The sequence below is a fragment of the Marmota flaviventris genome, chromosome 6 (genome assembly GCF_047511675.1).
Source record: "Marmota flaviventris isolate mMarFla1 chromosome 6, mMarFla1.hap1, whole genome shotgun sequence".
NCBI classification, from domain to species: Eukaryota; Metazoa; Chordata; class Mammalia; order Rodentia; family Sciuridae; genus Marmota; species Marmota flaviventris.
In genome coordinates, this window is record NC_092503.1 from 122,615,390 (window position 1) to 122,627,045 (window position 11,656).

General features: G+C 48.2%; 1 protein-coding gene across 1 annotated transcript; it reads left to right on the forward strand.

Annotated features, from left to right (window-relative positions):
• Positions 1-5,130: 5,130 nt before the first annotated feature.
• Pou5f1 (POU class 5 homeobox 1) lies at positions 5,131-10,160 on the forward strand. The gene is made up of 5 exons (XM_027923034.2): positions 5,131-5,554; positions 8,517-8,637; positions 8,911-9,041; positions 9,439-9,597; positions 9,776-10,160. Exons 1-5 carry the CDS (start codon positions 5,150-5,152, stop codon positions 10,040-10,042), a joined length of 1,083 nt encoding a protein of 360 aa, XP_027778835.1. The 5' UTR covers positions 5,131-5,149; the 3' UTR covers positions 10,043-10,160.
• The last annotated feature ends 1,496 nt before the right edge of the window (positions 10,161-11,656 follow it).

The window sequence follows — 11,656 nt, forward strand, 5'->3', positions numbered from 1 at the left end:
TCAGGCTTTCAACTCGAGCAAAACAAATCAAAAAAAGGTCGAACTACAGTGGAAGGGTGGAGGGGGCAAGCCAAAGCTGTATCCATTCTCTGTGGAAACACTTGGCAGCTGGGCTGGGGCCGTGATCTATAATACATGTGACAGGTGGGGACTGATTGACCAGTAGAAGGGAAGGTGGAGAAGCTGATGGCATTATGAGGAGGTCTGGGGAGTCTCAGAAACTCCATTTGATTGGCTGTGTCTTAATGTGAGCACAGTTCCCTCAATGAGCCACCTGGCCATGTGCTCTGCTTCTCTCACACACCGGGTCAGCTTTTTCTCCACCGGATGTTCAAGGTCTGACTCAGGGCAGGGTATCTACCTATAGTGACCTTGGAATGCAGTAGAAATGGGGCCAGTTTCTCTTTGTCTAGAAGGTCTTAAGGTCTCCTTTGCCATCACTCCTTCCTCTCTCACTAGCCTTTTAGTCCCATCTGCACCTGGGACATGCATGTGGCTTCCTATAAAGTCCATGGAAGTGTTCCCATCCTAACCTGTGGGCCACTGGCTTTCATCCTCTAATAGTCCATCCAACTTAATTAAGTCATGGGCTGCCTTGACTCCAGAGTCCCTGGGTTCTTAAGCCTTCAGTATCCATGGGGAATGACTCTGCTCAGAGATAGCTGTTCACTGTGATCCCCCAACAACACCCCCCCACTTTTTTTTTTTTTTTGTGATGCTAGGCATAGAACTCAAGGCCTTGTCCATGCTACATAAGTGCTCTACCACTGAGTAGCACCTTCAGGTCCTAAGGTACCCCTGGACATGAGCAGAGACTCTCCTGTCTAGTGGAGAATGACCAGTGTGGCTAGGAAAAGGTTGGGGAGTCCTGCTGGTCTGTTGATCACTACGTTCTTGTTCTTCTTTTTTTTTGGGGGGGGGGAGGGATACCAGGGATTGAACTCAGAGGCACTTGACCACTGAGCCACATCCCTAGCCCTTTTTTTTTTAGTTATTGATGGGCCTTTCTTTTATGTATTTATATGCAGTGTTGAGAATTGAACCCAGTGCCTCACACATGCTAGACAAGCACTTTATTACTGAGCTACAACTTCAGCTACCACAGCCCTATTTTGTATTTTATTTAGAGACAGTCTTACTGAGTTGCTTAGCACCTTGCCCTTGCTGAGGCTGGCTTTGAACTTGTAATCCTCTTGTCTGAGCCTCCGGAGATGCTGGGATTATAGGTGTGCTCCACAGTGCCTGCCTACCATGTGCTTTCTTGCCTCAAACAGGTTCCCCAAACTAAGCAACCCCTCGCCTGGATGTCTGTGTGTTTCTGGCTTGTGTAGAGGTCACTTGGAGCCGCAGCTACCTTCCTCTGAGAAAGGGCAGGTCAGCAGAGATGCTCACAGTACTAAAGATGGAAGCTACTTTAGGGATTATTGGACATCCCTGTCTCTATTTTTTCTCTCCATCCATGTCCTCTTCTCCTTCCCTCTATTCTTCCTTCACTCTCACCCTTCATTTATCCATGAGGAGTTTTACCTCCTGGAATGTATTTTTCTTTCTTTTTTTAGTACAAGGGTTTGAATTCAGGAGCACTTAACCACTGAGCCACAGCCACAGCCCTTTTTATTTTTTATTTTGAGAGAGGGTCTCACTAGGTTGCTTACATCCTTGCTAATTTGCTGAGGCTGGCTTTGAATCTGTGATCTTCCTGCCTCAGCCTCTCGAGTTGCTGAGACATGCATCACCAAGCCCGGATGGAATGTGTTTCTTATTGACACCTGAGCACTGAGAACCAAATCCAAATTGGATTCACAAACTCCTTATGAAGTTTAATCAACCTTGAGGGGAAAACCTGTCAGATTTTTCAATCTGGAAGTGGTAGGTAAGGGGTGGGGAAGGCCTGTACCAGCTGGTTCCCCCTCTCTCACCTCTCCAAGACCATTTATTTTTACAGGTACACAGAGAGAAATCTATATTATGAGTCATCTAAGTGAAAAGGGAAGATAGGAGGGTGTATAGGAGTGGAGCAGCATTTTCTGAGTAGAAGGAAGTTTAGAGTTCATTTTATTCCAAGTCCTCTAAATTCAGCGAGGAAACTGAGGCACAGAAAAGGAAGTGTCATTAACTGGGAAGCCAGAGCCAGACCGGGAAGCCTAGAACCCTGGTCTATGGCCTGTTAGTGTACCCCTAACTGTTCCCCACCTCCTCACTCCCTGCAGACTAAAACCAGAGGGCTGACTCCTCCATTTAGGTCACAGTATCTGGATTTGGGAAAAGAGCTTAGTTTGCAGGTCCCAGGGGGAGCCTGTTGCTGAGAAGTCATGCCTTGGTCTGCAGTGAGCAGCGGAAGCTATGTAAATTGAGATTAAGGGAGATCATCTCCAAGGTAGGCCAGGCCCGAAACTTCTCTTCTCAACTCCTATGTCTTCCCCTTTTTTGCCTTCAGATTGACAGAACCCAGAAGTCAAAATTAGCAGTTTCCTAGCTCTGGTTCGATTAGCCCCCTCTGAGTCATTTCAACTGGTTTTCCAGTCAAACCACAGCCCTTAACCGCAGGGAGGGGTGGCTGGTTTCTCGGTAGCAAAGCCACCCATCATACCCTCATAATTTTACAGCCATGCCAGTGTGCCACATGAGGTGTGGTGGAACTCACCTACTGTCTCTGGGTCTCCAGCCAAAGGTCCTTGACAGTGTGCTAAAAGATTTATGTGAAGAGTTTTGTCAGCCCAGTTCCCAAATTCCAGGTCAGACTCCAGCAAGCATGGGCTGACCTGCTTCACATATCCAGTCACAAGGCAGCCAGGGCCTCTTGCCCTAGCCAGAAACACTGCCTAGAACAACCACAAATTATAATCCAAAAAACAAGGGTGGTATTAAATGAGGAAGTTGGGGCAGAGGGCACCTGGAAAGCAGAGGCAGCAAGTGGCAGTTTCTAGGAGTTAAGAGAAGGGCAAGCTCTGGTGTAGGGATTTCAGCCTGCCCCTCCCCCTCCTCCAGGAGGCTGTCTTCCAGGCAGACAGCAGAAAAATGCATGACAAAGGTGCCCTGATGGCTCGGTCCTGGGGGCTGAGGAGATGGCAGGGGAGGGGCTCCTCCAGTTTCAAAACTCATCTCTTCACCCCCGCCAGGCCCCTTAATCAACTGCCTTTGGGGAAGTTAATGGCTGAGATGTGAACATGGCTCCAGCTCCACAGCCTTGTAGATCTTCAAACTGCCGTATGGGAAGCATTGATATTCATGCCTATGGTTAGACACCCAAAAAGTATACATGGAAGGGAGATATGGGCACATAAGCAGGGGCAATATAACAGACTCAGAGGGAAGAATACGAAACAAATTCAAAAGACTCATAGATACCTCAGAGATAAAGATAGCTGACTACAGTCAGGGGGCTCCCAAGGGACAGTCTCCCAGAAGGCAGACAGAGCCACTGACCCTAGCAAATAAAACCAAATTGGGCTAGGCCTGGAGTTGGTAGAGGTCCCACACTCAAAATTCTGGCCTTTCAAGCTTTGGGGAACTCTGGTCCAGAGCCTTTCTGGATCTCACTGATTTATTCTGGGGCCTTTCTTCGTTTAGGATAAGTTTTAGGAGTAGACAGACAAATATTATCCCATGCAGACAGGCATTCCAATGGCTATTCTCTTGCAAACCGAATGGAGCACTAGGCCAGCAGCATGAGCCCTCAAAGATGCTCAGATAGGCCCAGAAAAATAGACTGAGGACAGCTTAGGGAAGGTTTCCTGCACCCCTCCTCCAAATCACTATCTTCTCAGTGTCTTTCCGCTGCCTGCCAGTCCCCCTAAACAAAGCACATCCCGTGACCTGGGGGGCTGGGGGATGGGTGGGTGCCGAGGCTGGATACCTAGTCTCCAGAGGAAGAGGGTACAGAATCCTGGGTCCTGGCAGGAGGCTCCTGTTGCCTGTCTGAGGCTCAGTCTTTGAGGGGATAGTGGGGGGCGGTTTGCTGGGGCGCTCAGAGGGGGATTGTGTGTGAGGGATTGGAGCTGGGGGGGTTGGGGAGCAGGAAGTTGTCCCCAGGGGAGCCATCCTGGTCCATTCAATGGTTGAGCACTTGTTTAGGGTTAGAGCTGCCCCCTCTGGGGACTGGGATTGTACAGCCAAGGCCATTGTCCTGCCCCTTCCCCCAGTGCCTCCCAGGCCTCTTTGAACCTGAAGTCAGATATTTTTTTTCTCCACATACCCCCCACCCCTTTGGTTTTCTCCACCCAGGAACTAGGATTGGAGGCCTGGATGGGGAAGTGGGGGAGGGGGAATTGGGCCTGCTGCTGTATTAAATGTCTGAGTCTCTGGCCAGGAGGAATGGGGGCCTGATGTTCAGGTCTTTTAGTTGTCAGTTCCCTCCGTCTGGACCTGGGTTGGAAAACAGGCTCAGTCAATCCAGAGCCTGGTCCCTATAAGGGGAAGTGTGTGTTTGGGGCGAAAATAATCAGTGAACCTGTTAGGTGAGGGGACTCTGGAGCCACAGGACCAGGGTATGGAATAGAGGCTTTGTGGAATATGTGGCAGGCTGGGTAGATTGGTGGCAGGCATCTGAGACTGCAGGATAACTGGATTTGGCCAGTATCTGCAGAGGAAGGACTAGGTTTCTGGATGGGGGTAGGGGAGCTAGAGGAGGGCAGCTGGCCAGTGTGTTTGTGTTTGTGGTTGTTAATGAATCAAGGGTAGCCCCTAAAAGTGCTTGGCACATTCGTGTTCAATAAGTGCTTAAAGAGCTGAGAGTGTGGCTGGGTGAACCCCAATGAGAGGGCAATGTGGAGGGTCTTTGGAGAGGAGGTCAAGCACCTGGCTCACGAAGAATACAAAGAGGGGATCCCAGACATCTCTGAGATGTACCGGGCCTGAGAGGGCCGGGCAGCTACTTGGGAGTTGAAGGGGAAGGCCCCAGGGGGTCTTAGAGGGGTGCCCAGTTGGATACCCCCTGATTTCTCCTACCACTGACAGCACCTCTACCAAAAGGCAAACATTCTTCGCCTCAGTTTCTCCCACCCCCCACCACTCTCTCCTCCACCCATCCAGGGGGCGGGGCCAGAGGTCAAGGCTAGTGGGTGGGATTGGGGAGGGAGAGAGGTGTTGAGCTGTTCCTTGGTGAGCCCTTATTTTTTCAGGGCCCCGGTTTGGGGTGCCCTTTTAACCCATGGCCGGACATCTGGCTTCGGACTTTGCCTTCTCGCCCCCTCCGGGCGGTGGGGGTGATGGGCCAGGAGGGCCAGAGCCGGGCTGGATTGACCATCGGACCTGGCTAAGCTTCCCAGGCCCTCCCGGTGGTCCAGGAATCGGGCCAGGAGTTGGGCCAGGTTCGGAGGTGTGGGGGATTCCCTCATACCCTCCGCCCCACGACTTCTGTGGAGGGATGGCATACTGTGGACCTCAGGTTGGAAAGGGCCTGATTCCCCACGGTGGCCTGGAGACCCCTCAGCCTGAGGTTGAGGTGGGAGCTGGGATGGAGAGCAACTCTGAGGGGGCCTCCCCCGAGCCCTGCATTGCTCACCCTGCTGTTGTGAAAGTGGAGAAGGAGAAGGTGGATCAAAACCCTGAGGAGGTGAGTGAGATGCCATGGGGAACTGGCTGGGCTGGCAAGGGCAGAGATGAGGGGGAAGTGGTCACCTGCAGCTGCCCAGGCCTGGAACCTGAGGGGTGCAGGCAGGATTGTCTACCCTAGGCATGGAGGGGGGTGTGGTGATTGCAGGCACTCCTGAGAGACAAGATGAAAACTAGAAGTTGAAATTACCAGGAGGAATCTGCAGCTGAACAAGACTGGTCCTTTCTTCAACTCTGGCCCTTATCTGCCCAGGGTCAGTTCACTCGCTCAATACCAGGCTAGCACCGGCTTGGGCCTGGGGTAGGTTTGGACTCTCCCGCCCTTAGCCCTTTTGGAAAACTTGATCCTTATCAAATCTAGGATCTTGGCCTTAAGGTTGAGCGTGGCCTGAAGGTAAAAACAGTGCTTATCCCAGAGTTATTGTTCTTGAAAGGGTAGGGTGTGCCTAGTTTCTGATAGGAGGTCCTGTTTGGGCCTTGTGTAGACTTGTGGAGTATGGTTTACCTCCAGTCAAATTTAGGGCCTGTAGGTCTTTGACCTCTGCCTCCTGCCTGTGAGTCACCATGATATTAAACACACACCTTGGTGTCCCCTTGAAGGGAGCTGGAAGTGCTAATTTGATCAATTTCAGCCTCACTTCCGTAAGTTATAAAGAAGAAGAAAATCGTGGGAGAAGTTTCCTACAGGCCTTTTTGTAAAGTGCGCAGAGTTTGCTGAGGGAGAAGAAGGCCTCCAGCCCCCCTGGGGACTAAGCATCTTCCAGTCCTCCAAAGCAAAAAGTGTAAGCTATTAGAGAGATCTAGTACAAAGCCTTCGCCCTCAGAGTAGGTGTAAGTGAATTCAGGTGTGAGAGAGTAGCCCCAGTCTCTTTACAGGAGGTGATTGTTGAATAATAATGGCTGGCAATTGGGGTCCACTGCCTAAATACCTGGCTGTGTGCTCAGTTTATACATCATTATCTCATTAGCTATCACAGAAATTCCTAGGGAGGCATTATTAGCTTATTTCACGTGTCCCAACTGTTAACATGAGGCAAAAATAGGATTTGGAAAAGCTAAGAAGACACTGGCTGAGCAGAAACTGGGATTGAAAGTTTGTCTGTTTGAATCTGATACAGTCACCATTGAAATACTTTCCTTAAGCATTCCCGGACTGCAAAGGCTATGTAGGTTTTTACTAGCTGCTTCTGCTTTGCTCCTACACTGGAGTGCCCCAGGGCTCAGTCCTTAAACCTCAACTTCTGTTCTATCTACCCTTCCTTCCTCTTACCCACCCTCAAGGCTCACGTGCCATTTAGACATCAAGTGACAACTGCATTTTTTTGTCTTCTTTGTTGGCCCCCACCGCCCCACCTCATCAGTTGCTTATGGCCAGAACCAGCTGTTTTTGCTCCTTTCCCATCCTACAACTTAGGAAACAATGTTATCTTTACCTTCGAAGTTCATCCTGCGTCTAACATGTCCTACTTCTCTGGTTCCAGCCACTAATGTCTGGGACCACAGCAAAAGCCTTCCTAGTTAAACCTTTGCTTCCTCATAGTCTCTGGACAACCTATCAGTTTGAGTCAGTGTTTTAAAATACCCAAGAAGAGTTGGATCATTTCACTTGGTAAATCGAAGTTGCTATTGCATCTGCAAGATCTGTCCAGCTCTTCTTCCTCTGAACTCATCAAATATCACTTTCTTTGAATTCTTATTTTAAATTGTCATCCTCCAGGGCTGGGGGATGACAATTTAAAATAAGGCTCAGTGGTAGAAACCTTGCCCAGTATTCAGAATGTTCTGGATTCAATCTCCAGCATCATCAAAAAAAAAAAAAAAAAAAAAAAAAGATAATTTCCTATCCTGCTGTACTCCATTCCTGTACCCTACCCCTACTTGATTTATTTCCTTGGCACTTCTATGTAGGATAGTAATTTATTTTGCCACATTGGAATGTAAACTTTATAAAGTCAAAAGACTTTTTGTCTACTTTGTGTAACTACTGGTTTATAGAAGGTACTCAATAAATCTGTTGATTTACCAGTGAGAGTGCTTATATATTACAAAAAAGATAGTTAAAAATTAAGCATAAATGAGCCTTTAAGATTGATAATCAAGTATATAGAAAATACTATTCATGTTTTTTTTTGTTTATTTGCAGTGCTGTGGAACTGGTGTTTAAATCCGGTGTGGGGAGGGGGTTGGTTTACAGCTGAGCTACATCCTCAGGTCTTTTTTTGTGTGTTTTTAAAAAAATCTTTACACACTTTTTATTGGTGCATTATAGTTGTACATAATGATTCCCCAAGACTTTTTATTTTTATAGTACTGGATATTGAACCAAGGGCACTCTACTAAGCTATATCCCTAGCCCTTTTTTATTTTGAGACAGGAGCTTGCCAAGTTGCTCAGGCTTAGCCTTGAACTTGGGATCCTCCTGCCCCCAGCCTCCTGAGTTGCTGGCATTACAGGCATGTGCCACTGTACCTGGCTAATTACTGTAGTATGTTTGTGTCTGCATGTCATGTCCTAGTTTGGGGCCCTGGGGCTGTATTGAACTTAGATTCAGACAGATATCATCCTCTATTTCTCTATTCTCAAATGGGGGTGGGAGAGAGTGATTTGTGAGTCAGAGTCCATTCTAAGGCCAGAGTTAGCAGACAGGAGTCATTACATAATCTGTCAGGTATTCTCATGGAGCCTAGGCCCGTCTTTTCGTCCCTTGCGTGGTGTTTAATATCTATTAGATGTGCCAGTTTCTGGGGGAAGAGCAGTAAATGGGTGAACTAGACATTTATAAATGAGCTATTTCTAGAGGTTATGTGGGTGTCTTGGGAGGCTGAGATACTTCACAGACCATTCCTTGGGGCCTCAGTCAGATTCAAAAACCCTGTGTGGTTTTTGGGTTTTTGTTTGTTTGTTTGTTTGTTTGTTTAGAGTGTGTCTATGTTCTTATAAGTCCTCTGCCATTTTTTATGCAGTCCCAAGATATCCAAGCTTTGCAGAAAGAACTTGAGGAATTTGCCAAGCTGCTGAAGCAGAAGAGGATCAATCTGGGATATACTCAGGCCGATGTGGGGCTTACCCTGGGGGTTCTCTTTGGTGGGTCCCCCTCGGCATGTTCTGATCCACAGGGACCGCATCTCCCCTAATTTTAGGTCTTCTCCACCAAGAAAGTGTGGGCAGGGTGTCAGGGCAGTTCCTATCCCCACTCCTCTCCGGGGGGTATGGGGGAGGGAGGGAGAAGACACTTGGTCTTGAGCTGCCTCTGGGAAGAAGCTGGACTCTGGTTTGGGAGCTTGTGAGGACCACCTGGGTCTTGAGGTTACCAGGGACCCTGCCTAATGTGCTTCTTTTTCAATTGGCCTCTCCCAGGGAAGGTGTTCAGCCAAACGACCATCTGCCGCTTTGAGGCTCTGCAGCTCAGTTTCAAGAACATGTGCAAGCTGCGGCCCCTGCTGCAGAAGTGGGTGGAGGAAGCAGACAACAATGAGAACCTTCAGGAGGTGAGAGTGGGAAGGATGCACTGGGACCTGTTGAGTCAGCCCAGTCTCCATTGCTTCCCTCCCTGGCCTGCAGCTCTTGCTCTACCACTTGGGGGCAGCAGTCTCTCTCTCTCCCTTTCTTTGTCTGCTAGGGATTGAATCCAGAGCCTGGCCCTCACATTCTACCATTGAGCTACAAGCAGCACTTCTCAATGGGATGGAGTATAATCCTTTCATTCTGTTAGGTGATCTAAACCCTCCCTTCCAATTTCCTCATTTTTCATACCCTCTAGCTCTGGGGACCAATCCAGTCACTGTCTCCTTAGCAATGTGCTTTCATGTCACTGACCCCTCAATGTGGTGCTGTTGTTCAGAAGGTTCAAAGCCTGACCTTGTCACCCCTTCCCTACCTGCCTAGATATGCAAAGCGGAGACCCTACTGCAAGCCCGGAAGAGAAAGCGAACAAGTATCGAGAACCGAGTGAGAGGCAACCTGGAGAACATGTTCCTGCAGTGCCCAAAACCCACCCTGCAGCAGATCAGCCACATTGCTGAACAGCTAGGGCTTGAGAAGGACGTGAGTGCACCTGTCCCTGTCCACGCCATCTCTCTGCCTCCCCAGTTGCCACTCCCTTTTCTCTAGCTCTAGCTCCTCCTCCTGCCACTTGGGCTTTGGGTGAAATGATCAAGCAAAGCCAGACCCAACTCCAGGAGCTTATAGTCTAATGTCACTCTCCTGTGTCATCCACTCCCAGGTGGTCCGAGTGTGGTTCTGTAACCGGCGCCAGAAGGGCAAACGATCAAGCATTGATTATTCCCAACGAGAGGATTTTGAGGCTGCAGCTTCTCCTTTCTCAGGGGGACCTGTATCCTTTCCTCTGGCCCCAGGGCCCCATTTTGGTACCTCAGGTTATGGAAGCCCTCACTTCACCACACTCTATTCCCCGGTTCCTTTTCCTGAGGGGGAAGCCTTTCCCTCTGTCTCTGTCACCACTCTGGGCTCTCCCATGCATTCAAACTGAGGTACCTGCCTTTCCCAGGTACGGGGGCAGAGGAAAGAGGAGCTAGGGAGAGAACCTGGAGTCCGGACCAGGGCTTTTGGGATTAAGTTCTTCATTCACTAAGGAAGGAATTGGAAGCACAAAGGGTGGGGTGAGGAGTTAGGGAACTGGTTGGAGGGAAGGTGAAGTTCAATGATGCTCTTGATTTTAATCCCCACATCACTCATACTTTGTTCTTAAATAATAAAGAAGCCTGGGACACAGTAGATAGATAAATTTGTCTTTGGTTTATCCTCTTTTAATTATTGAAGGGCACTAGAGAAATCTGGTGTTAGATACTAACTGCTGTCATACCTGTGACCCTGAAACTGACGTGCCATTTCAACTATTCAAGGTCTTTCCAGCAACTTGGGAGGCTGAGGCAGGGGGCTCACAAGTTTGAGGCTAGTCTCAGCAATTTAGCAACACCCTGTCTCAAAATAAAAATGGACTGGCTTAATGGTGAAGTGCTCCTGGATTCAATCTCTAGAATAAACTAACTTCTCACTGCCTAAGAGAGTTGAAATTGGAACCCCTGTTTTTTTGTAGAGGATCTTAGAAGCTTAAGCTAGTCCTTGGGGTCTTCGAGTATTTAAATTGAATACCCACAGATGTAGTTACCATGTTCCCTGTTACCTATTAGGAGCTGATTTTACCTGTGCTACTCTGGAAATCCTCAGTGGCTGTATACTAAGAAATCAAGTCTCCCAATACAACTTCCACTGCATGTCACCCCAATTAAAAACTCCCCCTGAGTTGCTTAGCGACTTGCTTTTTTGCTGAGGCTAGCTTTGAACTAGCCAATCCTCCTGTCTCATTCTCCTGAGCTGCTGGGATTATAGGCATGAGCTACTGTGCCCAGCCCCCTTGTATTTTCTTTTTCTAAAATATTTTTATTAGTTATTGATGGACCTTTATTTATTTATTTGCTTGTATGTGGTGCTGAGAATCAAACCCAGTGCCTCACACATGCTAGGCAAGCACACTACCACTGAGCCACAACCCTAGCCCACTGTATTTTCTTGTTACCAGAGTCCATTTGAGTTCCACTTACATACTATTCCTAAGTAACTTGCTATATACCTTCTTATTCCTGGTTCTGCGACTAGTTAATTAGGGGACTTTGGAATGGTTTCCTTAATGTGGGCAAAATGTGGGTTTGGTGAGTCTCAGAAGAAAGAGGATGGACATACAGGTTGCAATAGAATAGGTCAAAATACAGCTTTTCTCATACAAATTATAGAAAGGATGCAACACTCAGCAATATCAGACCAGATCGGTAGTGTTCAGGGTGGCTGTAGACTCCAGCAGTATCTTGGCTTGGTGCAAGGCCCATTTTACACCATCACATGTATGATATGTACATGGGTTAAGAGGTTAATCCACACTGGACCAGATCAGCTTCTGCTATAGCTGGTTCACCAGCTTTTCTTTTTTCCTGGTGAAGCCTATAAAATTCATCCTTGTGAATTAAATCTCAACTATCTTATTTTAATGGAAGTAGATCTTTTCCCTGTAATTTCCATTCCTCTTTTTCCCCTGATTCGTATCTCTAGCTTATCCCACATATTCAAGCCTTTCCAATGAACAGGTTTG

Coding starts and splice junctions, on each gene's coding strand:
- Pou5f1 (XM_027923034.2), top strand. CDS start 5,150: ATGGCCGGACATCTGGCTTCGGACTTTGCCTTCTCGCCCCCTCCGGGC. Junction 8,638..8,910: donor TACCCTGGGGGTTCTCTTTG/GTGGGTCCCCCT, acceptor GGCCTCTCCCAG/GGAAGGTGTTCAGCCAAACG. Junction 9,598..9,775: donor AGCTAGGGCTTGAGAAGGAC/GTGAGTGCACCT, acceptor ATCCACTCCCAG/GTGGTCCGAGTGTGGTTCTG.